The sequence below is a fragment of the Bubalus bubalis genome, chromosome 2 (assembly GCF_019923935.1).
Source record: "Bubalus bubalis isolate 160015118507 breed Murrah chromosome 2, NDDB_SH_1, whole genome shotgun sequence".
NCBI lineage: Eukaryota > Metazoa > Chordata > Mammalia > Artiodactyla > Bovidae > Bubalus > Bubalus bubalis.
The window spans coordinates 19824432-19839523 of NC_059158.1; the positions used below are offsets into that span (position 1 = coordinate 19824432).

Here is a 15092-nt window from a genome sequence, read left to right on the forward strand (position 1 = left end):
AGCCGCATATACAGATTAAGCTGTAGGTAATTATGTTTATAATGGCAATTAGTTTCAGGTAGTTTAACCACTCTCTTGATCAAGACCACAGTGGCAGGGGTAAACTTATAAGTATAGAAGGTGGAGGGCAGGAGTGTGAAGAAAGTCTGCAGCATTGAAGGGGTGGGCAGATTTCAGTCAATAAGCACACATTTCAGATTTCAAAATGCATTCTCTAAGTAGACTCCCTGGTTGTCCTTTGCTAGAGGCATTTACTACTTGGTGGATTTTATAAACAGTGCTCCGTGGAGTTCTTTGCTTGCTATTCTGAAACATACTTGAGTTTTGCTCTGAAGAAGTAAATGATTTTCATTTCCACAGTCAGTCATTTTTGAGTACTGAGATGGCATTTCATTTGAATCCATGCCTTCAACGTAGGAAGTGTAGGAGTCAATCGGGATCTTATTCCAGTGAAAAAACCTGATTCTTTATTGAAACTTCAGCTACCTTTAAAAGGCTCCAAGGAGCACTGAATTATAGGAATTCCATATAGCCTGTCCTTTATTCTCCCCACCACCCCAGGCCAAAGAGGGAATGAGTTTTGTCTTTATTTTTACAGATACCACATGGTATGGAACCTTCAGGTCTATTTCTGAAACTTCCTGGTAAGTGCCAGAAAAATCCTTCTGAATACACATGGTTGAATGGAAGATGGTTTTGAGATGTTAATTTCCATTTATTGCATAAAAAGATATTAATTGCATAAAGGACAGGTCTAGCTTAACTAGCCAACATTTTAGAAACAGTAGGGAGTCAGGTCCAAAGCTCTAAAACCAATCAGTCAACAAATGTTTATTTCACACATGTCTGCTGAGAAGGTTCAAAAGTCTGAAACTCCCACCCTTAAATCTCCTACAGTCCAGTTGGGCAGACAAACTCAAACTCAGGGAACAATGCAGGAGTTAAAGTAGTAAAGCTAGACAAATACACAAGTAATGAAACAAGGCACTGTGTGTTTGGGCTTAGAAAATAATGTTTCAGCCAATAACATATTCTAGTGGTTTTGAATAGAGGGGTCACAGTGATCTGAAAAACCCTGGAAAAGCTTCACAAAGAAGGTACACATTGGGCTGGAATTGAAAACATAGATAAGGTCTCCTGCATTGCAGGCATATTCTTTACCGTCTGAGCCACCAGGGAAACACTAGATAAGAATCAGATAACCTAAAAAGGAAGGGAAAAGCAAACAGCAATTATTAATAGTTTTGGAGAGTCAGGTTGTAAGAGTGAGGAGCTGGAGAGGTTAGAAGGGTGAGAAGGGGCCAGACCGGTGGATCTCTTAATTGGTAACGCGGGCAGAGACGCTTAAGATGATTTTTGGGGATCCAAGGACGACAGCAGTGTTTAGAACTAGACTCTCACTGCGTGGGATTCCCTTTCCTTTCCTCCCTCCCTCCTTCCGTCGTTTAGAAACAGAACCCGATGACAGGCATTCACTCCCAGCAGACCAGGCACTAAGGCAGCAATCCAGTCGCTGCAAGGCTTCTTGCCCTAAAGTTGTCTCTCCGGGGGTGGAACCCAGGGAAAGTCGGCCAGGTCGATCAGACCAATCAGCAGGCTCATTCTGGCTTTTGTGAATTACTCTCAGCTGCCCGAAAGTGCCCTGGCATTTTAAAAGGAGGTTCCAGGGCGAGTGAAAGGCTGTTTTTTTTTTTTTTTTTCGCGTGCGCTCTCCCACTTCGAATGTCTGAGATGGCAAACGGCGGCGGTGCGCCCGCTGAGCACACAAAAAAGTGTTTTCTCACCATATGGTTCGTGTTTACAGGTTTCGTCTAGCTCCTGCTCCCCAGAAATGGAAAATTAATAACGTCGAGGAAACGCCAGCCTGTTACAGGGAGGGTTGAAAAAGGAAAGGGCGCAGAGGGGTCCCAGAAAGACCGGGTTTCCGCGCAGACCAGCCTGCGGAACGTGCGCGGGGTCTTCAGCCTCCCGTCCCCTGGTGTCCTTGGCTCGCCGTGAGGTGGGGACGCGGAATCGGGCTGCCCAGGCCCACCCGGCCATCCTCCCCAGCGGCCAGCAGATGGCTCCCAGGCTCCCTCGCCCCCTCTCCAGACGCAGGGCTTCGGCGGTTCGGGAGGGAGGCCACGAGGAGCTCCCGGTGCACGCCGCCGCAGCCTCGCTCTGCGGCCAGCGCCGGGGAACGCGCCCCCGGGCTTGGGAGGCCGGCCTGGGACGCGTGCGGAGGCCGGGTCTCGCGAGGTGAGGAGGAAACGCTAGAGGAGGAGAAGGAGGAGGAGGCAAAGGAGGGAGGAGGAGCCGCGCCGGAGCTGCCCCCGCCCCGCTGGAGCCCGGCTGGAGCGTGAGGACACCCTGGCCCCCCGCCCCGCGCCGCTCTCCCCGCCTCTCCCCACGCCTTCCGCCTTCACCTAGGGCCGTAGGTGCGGCGCCGGGAGCGGGCGGGAACTGCCAGCGGCCGGAGCCGCAAGCCGGAGCCAGCCACGCAGCCGCCCGCGCAACCCGCTCCCAACCTCGCCGGGTCTCTGTTCCGCCGCCGGGAACTGCAAGGAGGCGTCATGTAGCAGCAGCCGCAAACCCACCTCGGATTTGCAACTCTTTTTTTTTTTTTTTTTTTTTTGGTGGGGCGGGGGACGCGGCCAAATTCTATCTCCGTCCCCACCTTTCACACCTTCTCCCGTTTGCGAGCTGCATCTGCCTCTAGGAAATTGAGGGAGTCGGGGGAGGGTGGGGGCCGTAAATCAGAGTTGGACCTGCAACATTCCCCGCACCTAGAGGGCCATGGCCGAGGAGAGCTCCGAGGTGCCCGGGGAGTTGATAGGTAAGAGTCGCGCGGTGGTTGATTTTCTTTCTGTCTCTGCGGCCCCCTCGCCTCCACCTCCCATCCGACCTCTCTCCTCCCGCACGTCCCCGCGCCCCTGGGGTCGGAGGGGTGTCGGGCAGGGTCGCTGGGGGGGCGCCGGGAAGTTTGCTCTCGTCTGACCGCTAGAAAAGCTGAGTCCCAAAAGGGCCGGCTTGGGGAGGAATCGGGAGCCCCGGGAGCGCTCGCCGCGGCTATGCTGGAGGCTCCCAGCGCCTCCTCCCGCGGTGACCGGGGGTCCAGGTTGGCGGAAGAAGGGGGCGGGCTGCCTGGGTCTGGGGGATCCTGCAAACGAGGAGAATCCTCTACAGCGGCCGGTCCCGCGTTCCCAACTCGGGAAGTCCCGGAAAGCCCAGGACACGAACGGCTGGCGAGCGCACAGTAGGTCGCCTCCGGCACGTGCCAGGAGCTCCACATCCCACCCCCTGGTCCCCAGAAAACTCTCAGCCAGAGGTGCCCTTGTGACGTAGGGGTTGGGGGAGGGGGCACTGGCCGGGTGTAATGACTGAGCCTGGCAAGGCGTAGTTTCGCATCGCCAAGTGGGAGCGAAAGGGTTACAGGACTGACGCAAACTTGCGCCAGGAAACTGAGGGTTAATGATAAAAGCCTTACTTCAGTAATGATTAACCTGCCAATTCTCCCCATCCCGGATCTCTTAGGGAAACCTGTATGTGGTACCCTGTGCAAGGTGACCCATTGTTTGAGTCCCTTGAGGGTTTTGGGGTGAGGGTGTGTGTGTATGAGTATTTTGTCCTGCGGTTTAACTTAATTATGTAGAGGGTTAACATGGCAGAGCTTAAAATGAGGTTTGGGGAAAAGAGTGTTCTGAAAACCAAGGGTAAAGCTTGTGTGTGCCTGCGTGTGTGTTTGTGTGTGTGTGTAGCAGGTTGTATTGTAACAAGGTATGTGTTGTTGTGTGCGTGTGTGTTTTGAGCCCCAATGACCTGTTTCCTTACTGTATCATCCTTGGCACACTACACAGCCTAAACTCAGAAAGATGATAGTTAATGGGTGCTGACAAGAGTTCTAACCGCCCATGCATCTGCGTTTGAGGAATCTGCCCCTCTCTTTCACCTCTTAGAGATTTTACTTTGGAGGAGTTTGTGTGTGTTCTTCTATTAGCGACTGTTAACTCAAGCAGGTGAAACTTGATGTAAAGAAGCTGTTGCTAGGCTATATGGAAGATGGAAGCTTCTGGTTTTGTTGAATTAGAAAAAAGCCAAAGTCTTGACTATATTTAGGATATAAAGGCCTCTTCCCCTCCCCTTCCTCAATCCTGTAAAGTCCACTGGGAATGAGCAGTCCATCCCGTTCTGGGAGTAGGAGATCTTACCAAAACCCTACCCAGAAGAGGAAACACATGCCCAGAACCTCTAAAGATGCCTCCAGAGGTCCCGGGAAAGAGAATTTAGGGGAGGGTTTGCATCACTGGCCAGGGGATAAGGATAACTGAAGCGGGTGGCAGATACTTTTTTTTAAAATTGGGTATCTTTGAGCCTGGTCTTGAACAGTTTAGGTAATTAAACTTTGTTATTGCTGTGTAGTTGCTCACTCATGTCTGACTCTTTGCGGCCCCATGGACTGTAGCCTTCCAGGCTCCTCTGTCCATGGAATCCTCTAGGCAAGAATACTGCAGTCGGTTGCCATTTCCTTCTCCAGGGCACCTTCTCGACCCAGATATTGAGCTCCAGTCTCGTACATTACAGGTGGATTCTTTACCTCTGAGTCACCAGGGAAGCTGCAGTTAAACTTTAGGTTTAGGTAATTAGACACAAGATAAAGGGTGATGAAGGATAGGAAGAGTTTTCTACTGATGGTCCTCAAAATGAATTCTTTGTATATTTTAAAAGTTGAAATTCATCCCTATCTAGAGATGGAGTTTTTGTGTTTATCGAGCTCTGCCCATCTTACATGTCTCTCAAACAAGGGACACAGGTTTTTGTGATAGGCCCAGTATTCTTTTGGGCTTTTAAGTGGTCTAATTAGCCTGGGTGAGGGGAAATTCCTGTCTGCTTTAGTCTCTTATTTCCATGTTCACAGGGGTTCTCTTCTCATCAATTCAAAATGGCAACCTTGTGAAAAACTCAATATATTTCCTTAAGCTAATTCCCCAAAACATTAAAAAAAAAAGTGTAACTTTCTGATTATTAAAGTAATACCGGCTTTTTATTTAAAAGATTCAGAGAAGAATGAGAATATATGTCACTCATGTTACCACTCCAAGATAGCTATTTTTGACCTATGACTATATAACTTTTCCTGTCTTTTTCTTTGCGTATATTTTAAGTCAATTTCACATGCTCATTTCCCACAGTTCTTTTGTAGGGGAGAGACAAGTAGCCTGTAGCCTGTACCCGTTTTGAGGGCTGATAAGATAGGAGCTGCCTAGGGAACTCCCCAGGCAGTGAAGTCCTCCACTTGTTCCCTCCCCCTTCCTACATGCCACCTCATTGCTGTTCCCTGGACAAACTGTACTTTCTCATCTTCTCATGCTCTTCTCTCTGCTGACAATGTCCCGTCCTCCCCTCCTTCACTCTTCTTATCTGAGTGGCTCTTAAACTCATTATGGTGGGTTTCTAATAACGATATTTTGACCATCCCTTAATAAATACATGAATACATTTGTTAAGTTGCATGCATATTTCATTGAGTGTGTGTAATCTAGAACATAACACTGAAACGCAGTGCAAGTAGAAGTAAAAATGCTGCTGTTTTCTTCCTGCACCCCAGTGGGTTGTATTGGACACTGCTTTGGAAACCGGTGGTCTGTTTCCTACTTCTTCAAGATTCAGGTCAGGGGTCCCCTACTCTCTGAAACCTTTGTGTGTTGTCTTGTCCACGATCTCATGGTAGTGGTTGCACATTCGTCGAGTGACATCGATCCCTGCCCTCCACTAGATTGTAAGCACCTGTGGAAGGCAGGGGTCATCTCTAGTCCAGCACTTAGCAGAGTAGTTGGCACACTAGGTATGTTTGTTGAATGTATGAATAAATCAAAATCATTATAATAGACAGCTCAGAGTGATGGGGTTACAAAGAAATTTGCTGTGCTTTGCAGAATCTAACCAGGAGGAGAAAAGGGAAAGTGTGTGCTGAGAAGTTAAGCTGGAAAAACGTGAAAGGCCTTTCGTGGCGTGCTGGAAGGTTTGGATTCATCCAAAAATGACTGTGAGTCATAGTCACACAGCACGAGGGACAAGATTAGATCTGTGGCTTTGGAAGGGCCACTTTGGTTCTGGGGGCTGATCGGTTAGAGGTGTCTGGCTAGTCTCAGTGAGGGATCCTGAGGCCCTGAATACAGAGTGAAGAGCAGTGCTCAGGAACTGTTTCGGAGGTGGTCCTGGGAGAATAGGTGACTGGCTCCCTGAGAGAACGGTGTGCGTGTTCAGTCGTGATATTCCCAACCTAGGAATTGAACCCATGTCACTTGTGTCTCCTGCATTGGCAGGTGGATTCTTTACCACTGCACCACCTGAGAAGCCCCTGAGAGAACGGAATTGGAGATAAAGAAGATTTCTAGCTTCATGAAGGGCCGGAAGAGGAGCAGGGAAAATCAAATCAAACTGACTTTGATTTGGGACCTGTTCACTTTGGGGGTACTCATGGGAAGTCCTGCTGGCATTCAGCTTTTCAAGCTGGGGGCTGCAGATAACCAGGCAAAAGAGTCAATGAATTCTTGTGCTTACAGTCTACTCACAATATAGTGCTCTATGCTACTACCTGCCATTGCTCTTCTTTATCTCCCTGGTGTGTGAGTATCCTCTTTGCCCAGCAAGGTTATGTCATGCCTTGCTTGCATGGACTGGTGTTGTATCATATGCTTTTATATTTGCCTCAGCATCTGAGCACACAGTCCAAGGCACAAAGTAAGCGTTCATTAAATACTTGGTGATTAGAATCAAGCTTGTTAAAATAAGCAAAAAGAAAAAAAAAATAAAAACAACCAGAAATGCTCCTTCAAACGCTTTATCCTCGCCAATGCTTTTCTCTCATTAAAAGAATCTAATGAAGGTATTCCTTTCTTTCAGAAAGCATAAAGGATGTTCTTGGCAGAAAGATAAAGATTGCATTGAAGAAGAAAGTAAAGCTGGAAGTGAAGGGAGACAAAGTTGAAAACAGAGTGCTGGTAAGTATTAACTTTTTTAAAGTCTGGAAGTGAAAATGTTTTTCCCTCTATTGTTTTGATTGCCTAATTTTCATGCAGTGCTTGTTCTGTGTTTTATATTTTCTTCAAATGTTCTGATGCCCATTTTCTCCTAGGTGAGCTGGAATATTTGCCCACTGAAAGTTAAATTTTAGGGACTGAAGTTTTAAAATATATTGTCTTTCTTAAAGTTGTAAGTCACCCTCCTCTCGGTCGTCTCCTAGAGACCATTTTCAGGTTGTTTGTTGAAAGTTGGATGTTAAAGGGAGCTTGCTTTTTACTTTTGCTGTGGCTGAGTAGCTGATCCTGTTTGTGAGGACTTTGAAGGAGTTTTAAAAAAATTCATCTCATGTCAGTTTAATTATTAAATTTTCTCAAATGTTATATCCGTATCCATCCAATATCCAGATCCATTGGTTTGGGGAGCAGAGTGCCAGCTTGATCTTTGCCCTGGCTTCAGTGCTTTCTTTGAGTCCTTGAGGGCTGTAAATGGTAGTTGAGCAGATTTGCAACTGCTAAGGCCCGTGGCACTTTCATTGTATGAAATGTAGCTAAGATGAACCCTCAGCCAATATGTGAGTATCACCAGTCTGGTGTCTTAGGTATTTAGTATGTCTGTTGGTGTTGATGGAACTTGGGGGGCTCCCTCCAACTTGGGAGAGGAGTCGCTTGGGGGCTTGAGGGATCAGCCTGTTGAACACAGGATTGTTAGGGAGTTGTCAGCATCTGAGTTGTACCTTTAGGGAGGTGAAAAGTCTTCTGTGATGTTTTAATGGTTTCTGTTGAAATTGTGGCAAACCTTAAGCTTAGGTAAATACACCCTGCTTGTGTTTTTGTTAGAATAGTCTGTTTACTCTTATTTATCTTTTTATCATTAGAAATTGTCAAACATATGCAAAAGTAGAGAATAGTATGTTAAACTTCGTATCCTTTTCATCCAGCTTCAACAGTTTTCAGTATTTCAAGAATATTGTTTTATCTCCTGCCAATTTTCCCCCCTTCCCCCTTCTGGAGTATTTTAAAACCTCAAGCATGTGTCATTAAAAGAATATTTTTAATATTCTGTTTCTTCAGTTGAAGTTGCCACAGAATTTGAAATATCTTTCTCATAGCAGCTGTCTTAAGAATCTCTTTAAAACATCTGACTGCCTTCTCCGGTGGATGGAAGGATTATGCTATTTATTGATGGATGACTTCTCTCTGTGTACAAGTCAGGATGGCAGAGAAATTTAAGTGGAAAAACTTGATGGAGTGACTTCTGCCCTGCAACAAAACGTGTTTACCCAGACTGTATAATTATGGCTATCAATAGCAGAAGTGATTGGTATCATCATTCTGCTTCAGTTTTGATAAAGGGTAAATTTCCTTAAGCTGTGTTTTACTTAATATTGTTTAGCCGAAGGGTACAGGTATGTTTCGGCAGTGGTAGGGTGGAGAGAAGAAATTTTGTTCTTGCCACTTGTTTTACATGTTTACTGCACAAGATGGGTTCATCTTTTTACAATTCAAATATCAAGTCGTGTTTCCTGCAACAGTCTAACCTGGTATATAGTACTAGTTGGTATGGACACTATTCATCAACATAAGAAATCCATGTCATGAGTAAAATTTGCAAAGACAAGTTTAAACATCAAATAAAATGTTAGCACCCTTAAAAATTAGTTATGATTGGTACTTACTATTAAGATTTTTTTTTTTTTGATGGGGGGAGTTCATCTTAACATTAGCTGGAGTTGATTAAGGTTGTAATCAAATTACAAATGTATTTGAATTTAAACATTTATCTCCCCAAATCTGGAATCTAAGCAGTTTCTAGTAGCTTAGGGTAAACTTGTTTTAGCTATTCCTTACTTGCAGGGGCAAGAATTGTTAATTGAAATATTCAAGGCTTGACAAGCTTCAGGTGTGAGCAAGATGGTCTACGAATTCACCTTAAGTTGTTAATTTTCTGAATTTAGAGAAATTCAATTACTTAAAACATTGGGGGAATCCCCTTATAATTTGTATTTCTGACTTTCTTTTGGCTGTTAGTCCCATAAAATAGGGCATATGTGAATTGGCCTGACTCAGCATTTCTTGATTTTTATTTCTCATTTCTTTGTCTAGTGCCCTTCCTTCCTGTAAAGCTGAGAGTGACTTGGTTCCTTGTTTTTACATTTAGAGACTGTATGCTATTTCCAGCTTCCATTTTTCATAGAGAGTTTATTTTCATCATCTTCTCATGGTCATGATAACTAACATTTATGTAACATGTTCTGTTGAACACTTAATTATGCATTGCTTTATTTGCTCCTGCAGTAGCCCTCTGAGGTGGGCCCTCCTTCCACGTGCATTTGCAGAAACTGAGATCTGGAAAAGCTAAAGAACTTGTTTCAGGTCATCCTGCTAATGAATGACAGAGTCGGGAGTTGAACCCAGGCCTGTCTTATCCATTTCACCATTATACTAAAAAACCCAAACAAAACAATCCTTCAGCTTGTTGTTTGGTACTTGCGAACTTTCACAAAGACTTGGATTTTAGAAGGCTTAGAGCTCCCTGTATGGATTTGGTTGATTGATACATTATTCATTGCTTGGTTCCACACTTGCTGAGCATGAGCCAGACACATGGTATGTCCAAGATGGATGTCGACTCTGACTTCATGGGATTCAGAGCCCAGGGTCTAGTTGGAGAGGTAGACATCTCAACAGGCAATGCTTTGAGATGTGCTGTGAGCAGGATGACTGAAAGCACATGGATGGAACCCCTGACCCAGAGGGTCAGGGAAGACTTCCAGAAGGAAGGCAGATGTAAGCTACCACCCAATGGATGAACAAGAGTTACTAAGGGAAGAGAGTAGAGACATGTTGTAGACAAAGAAAGCAGAATATGCTTGGAAGCCAGAGAGAGCTTGGCGTCTTAGAGACATATTAAGTACAGTGGGAGCAAGGGGTATGGAGTGGAAAATGGCCCAGCCTAAAGCGAATTCTTTTTCTTGCAGTCGGGATCAGGTGAAAATTGGGATTGTTTAAACAGATCTCTTCCTACCACCTGTTCCTAATGACCACCACGTAAACTTTATCCTCCCCTCCCTCGGGAGGCCATAGGGCCCAGTGGTTAAGGCCTTGGACCTTGAATCATGCCTGGTTCACACCATAGCCCAGCCACTTTATAACATTGTTCAGCCTCACTTCCTTTCTCTGATGAAACAGGCCTTATAAAAGTATCTATTTGTAAACAGTTTCTTTTTTTTTTTTCTATTTTTTAATTTAAATATTACTTTTTTTTTTTTAAACAATGTTGTGTTAGGTGAGAAGTTGCTGTGTAGCACAGGGAGCCCAGTCTGGTGCTCTGTAAATGGTTTCTTTGTGGATTAACTGGGATGGGTTTTAACTGCCTAACCCACTCCAGTACTCTTGCCTGGAAAATCGCATGGACGGAGGAGCCTGGTGGTGCAGTCCACGGGGTCGCTAAGAGTTGGACATGACTGAGCGACTTCCCTTCCACTTTCCACTTTCATGCTTGGAGAAGGAAATGGCAACCCATTCCAGTGTTCTTGCCTGGAGAATCCCAGGGACAGGGGAGCCTGGTGGGCTGTCGTCTATGGGGTCGCACAGAGTCGGACACGACTGAAGCGACTTAGCAGCAGCAGCAGAACATGATCAACAAATGAGAAAGCAGAAGGAACCAAAGGGTTCTGCATTCTGTTTTCTCAGTGGCACAGATGATTTCAATGCCCAGTTGTTTGTGTTACCTTTAAAGCAAGATGGACGGCAACTGATGAAACCTGAAATTCTTAAGGTGTGTGCTGGTCCAATGAAATGAGAAATGGTAGGATATTCAGGGGGAGGGTGTTTTATGGCCAAACAAGTTTGGCAATCAAACATTAAACAAAGATCAACCAGCGTGTTTACTGCATGACTTTGACTCAGAGATTTTGGTACACTCATGTGCATAGTGGATTTCTCAGAATGAGATGGAATATACTGTCATTCTCAAACTTACATGGCCAGAAACCCTACTGACCATAGTTTGGGAAACGGGGATGGCACAGTTAAAGTGAACATGGAACAGGCTAGAACAGGCTCTCCGTCATTTGGCATGTCCTCCTAGGGGACATTCTTTGGCCTGTACTTCAATAAAGGGCTGGGCAGGTCTGCTGCAGGCCACACTGGCACTGGGTCATCTGTTTCTGTGATACTTTCCTGTCTTGTCTTTAGAGGATGTTATTAGGAAGTGATTCTGTGTTAGATGGCCAGCCTTTTCCTCCCATCTGCTAATTGAATCTCCACCCAATTTTTCTAGTAAAAAGTGGAATTTCATTTTTACACATTAAATGTTTTAGGTAACTGTAGACTTGCATGCAGTTATAGGAAGTAATGGGCTTCCCTGGTGGCTCAGAGGTTAAAGCATCTGTCTGGAATGTGGGAGACCTGGGTTCGATCCCTGGGTTGGGAAGATCCCTTGGAGAAGGAAATGGCAATCCACTCCAGTACTCTTGCCTGGAGAATCCCATGGAGGGAGGAGCCTGGTAGGCTACAGTACATGGGGTCGCAAAGAGTCGGACACGACTGAGCGAATGGAGAGAGATCCTCTGTATCCATTATCCAGTCTCCTCTGTCTTGCAAAATTCTGGGACGTGACCACGGGTTGTTGACAGTGATACTGGAAAATTCGGAACATTTCCATCACCTTAGAGATGCCTCGTGTTGCCTTTCAGGTCCACAACCTCAGACTCGCCACTGCTCTGCCAGCTGGTAGCCAGAATCTGTCTTCTATCTCCGTAATCTTGTCAGTTCAAAAGTGTCCCATAAGTATAATCACACAACATATGTGCCGTTTGGGGACTGGCTCTTTTTGCTTCTACTTAATTGCCTGGACATTGATCCAAGTTGTGTGTCCATTGCACCTTTTCCACTCTTGTTTCTGAGGAGTAGTCTGTGGTATGGACGTACCACGGCTTGTTTACCCACTGCTCACCCACTGACAGAGTTGTAGGCTATTTCCAGTTTGGGGCTGTTAGGAATAAAACTGATATAAATATTTGTTTACAGATTTTGGTGTGAAAATAAGTCTCTGTTTCTCCCTTTGAAATGCCAGAGAGCGTAATTGTGGGTTTGTATGGGAATTGCCTGTCTCATTTTAGAAGAAGCTGTCGTTTTTCATTTTCCAGCATGGTTGTATCATTGTGTAGTCCTATCGGCAATGGACGTATGATCTAGCAATTTGATATTGTCGGGGGAAGCAAGGTCTCTCACACCCTTTTCCCACCCTCTTTCTGCTGTTGCTCACCTAGGGGACAGCAATGTGCGCCTCTCTCTAGAACCATGCCTCTGAAGTGTGTGGAAGGCCCATTCCTGGTCTCCGCTTTGTTCTTCCTGTTTCACTTTGGGATTTGGGTTTGATCGTCTTTGCCAATCCCTTATTTTACCACATCCCTCTTAAATGGGGACAGAAGCAGGACTTCCTTTCTTAGTAGACTGAGCAGGTTGAGGAAATGACATGAAACTAATCGTATTATTCACCTGTTCCTTGAAAACACTTCATTGGCTGTTCACTTATTTAGTCTTGAAAAGTTAACCTGGAAGCTCTTTAATGTATTTTCTCTTGTTGGGCTCTTTATGTGTAACGTTTGAACCTCTTAGGCTTGACTGGAATAACTGTAAGTTGACTTTTAAAGTGAGGAAAAGTAAAAGGACATTATTTGGGATGTCGTTAAAATGTCTTGATGGCTGTGCTGTCTTTCATTAGAATATGAGCTCCACTCACACCTGCTTATTTTTAAAAATGCATGAAAAAGAGAATAAAGCTCACCTAAGAGTTTTGTAAGCATCCGGCCCATCTAAGCATGAATTAATGAAAACTTCAGTCTCTGATACAGAAAGCATTGCTCTTCTACATGAGGCTATACTCACTTTGTATGACTAGTCTGTTTAATATTTTCCTAATTCCCCCATCTCCTAACACCTGATTCAGCAGCATGACCAAGGGTGTAGTCACTTCTCAGACAAATATTCACACTGGAATTGTTGTTTTGTAGCCATGTTCAGGTGATACTAACCTTTCCAGACTTAAAAAAGAAAAAGAAAAAAACAGTTGTACCATTTAAAAGCACATATTTTATCATGGAGCCAGTAAAATAATGCTATTTTAGGAGTTTACGTTTTGCAAGTTTATCATTTAAAATCGAAATAAATCCAAATAAACTAACAAAATCTAAATAAATCCAAAATAAACTCATTCAGTGATTTCCATGAAGGTGTTTTTTCTTTTTTTTTTTTTTAATTTTTCATGAGGCTGTTTTGATGAACATATCTCAGAAATAGAGGGGAGATTAAATTATGTTTTGGCTGCTTAGTATAGAGTGTCCCTATTTACCTGTTAAGTAGTACAAATATCACAGTTTTTATAATAGCTAACTTTTGCAATCTCAGGATGCTTTCCAGATAGATAGAGATGGGGGTGCTTTATCCTGACAATTTGGAAAGTTTTAATCACTCAGTCATATCTATTTGTGACCCCATGGACTACAGCCCACCAGGCTCCTTTGTCTGGAATTCTGCAGGCAAGAATACTGGAGTGGGTTGCCATGCCCTCCTGTAAGGTATCGTCCCAACCCATGGATCGAACTTGCATCTCTTATGTCTCCTGCATTGGCAGATGGGTTCTTTACCTAGTGCCACATTTATCCTGAGTGCTGCACAAAAGTGGAATATCCTAACAGCTAACTTTACCTCATGGTTGATTGCTAATAAGTTAAATGTGGTATAGCATCAAGTCACGTGTTTGTGTTTTTCTCCTAGCAGCTGTAAGAATGAAATTCATGTCAGATGTTTGTAGATTGCAGTGGCTCCTGAAGAAATGCTGTTGGAAAATCATTGTTCTAGGCCCCCAGGTTTACTTCCCTCTGCAGGAAGCTCTTGTACCAGTTGTTGGGTAATTTGAACAGTTCTCTTTGTGGAACTCTTAGGAGTCTCAGCTTTTAAGGATCACTTACAATTCAGTGCACAGGTAATTTTCAAAGCACCTGGGTGAAGTTACATGCCTCTAGAAAATGGAGCTTTAGAAAATGGCAACAGCATTGCAATGATCGTCAGGAGTGGGTATCAGAGAATGCACGTGGTTGCCAAGGGTCCTGGCAAAACTTCTGAGAAACTCAAAATCAGAGAATGTGTATTTGAGTGCTTTGGAATTTACCCCGAGTCAGAGCTGGGGCTCCCATTGATCTCTGGGCAGGGGGTTGGAGGCAGGCTCTGGCTCTGGGCATGTGTTTCCAGGAGGTAGTTCTGGCCAACTTGAACTTGTTACCTGAGCTGCATTTACTTTCTACTTTCCTCATCTGCGTCTGCCCCAGTTTCTTTTGTAGTTGAGTTAGATGAGTCAAATGACCTTGGGCAAGAAGCTGTTGAACATACATCAGCCTGGTGTAACTTTTCATTGTTTCTTAAAAAGATACTGTCTTGCAGCCTCTGGGATTTAGGCACCCTGGGAAAGGGCATTTAGGTCCACCCTGCCGGAGAGGAGAGGGAAGGGAGGAGAGGCAGTATTGGAGTCTTGTGAAGGGGGGCACTGTGGACGAGGAGGACCCCGGAAATCTAACCAGCATATGCAGTGAATTGGGAGAACTCCTTTTTTCTTGGTTGTAAAACAGAAAATAAACCGGGCTTTAGTGAAAGGTTCCTGTAGCAACTTTGTTTCATTTCATCAGAAGCACTGTTAATATCTGTTGTTAAATTGAAAATGCAACTAAAATCTGAAGGATAGAACTTTTTTCTTTCTGGTCATCCTCCCCTTTGATAAAAAGCTTGCTGTGTTTTAACAGAATACAAGGATTTGGATTGGGATACATGGGGCCTATTGTTGCCTGAATCTTTGTTCCTGTGCCCCAGTACATACACACACAGACTCTCTCTCGCTCTCAAAATATCACTTTCCTCAACTCTTTGAGAAAAGAGGGGTAAAATAAAGAGGAAAGAAGGATGGGGGGTGTGTGTGTGAGAATAAAACCATGTTACTTTCACCCACTGTTCCTTTCCCTCACCTTGGTTTGGGGAGAGCGTTTTTCTTTTCTGAAAACATTATCTTTCGATGCACATTGGCCAGCAGCTCTCTTA

General features: G+C 44.7%; 1 protein-coding gene and 1 long non-coding RNA gene across 8 annotated transcripts in view; both read left to right on the top strand.

Annotated features, from left to right (window-relative positions):
• The first annotated feature begins 595 nt into the window (after positions 1–595).
• Positions 596–15092, top strand: part of CARMIL1 (capping protein regulator and myosin 1 linker 1) — a 315090-nt gene continuing 300593 nt past the window's right edge. For 2 of the 7 annotated variants that reach the window (XM_025266530.3, XM_044928000.2), the window contains exons 1-2: positions 2280–2815; positions 6883–6980. In XM_025266530.3, coding sequence (XP_025122315.2) covers positions 2776–2815; positions 6883–6980 — 138 coding nt within the window. In that variant the 5' untranslated portion in view covers positions 2280–2775. Of the gene's footprint in view, positions 645–2279; positions 2816–5912; positions 6023–6059; positions 6451–6882; positions 6981–15092 lie in introns of those variants that run through there. The other 5 variants (XM_044928010.2, XM_044928014.2, XM_044928005.2 and 2 more) reach the window with 5 other exon arrangements.
• On the top strand, positions 1242–2023 carry LOC123329225. Its single transcript, XR_006544587.1, has 2 exons — positions 1242–1325; positions 1805–2023. It is a non-coding gene; the product is annotated as an uncharacterized LOC123329225 (long non-coding RNA).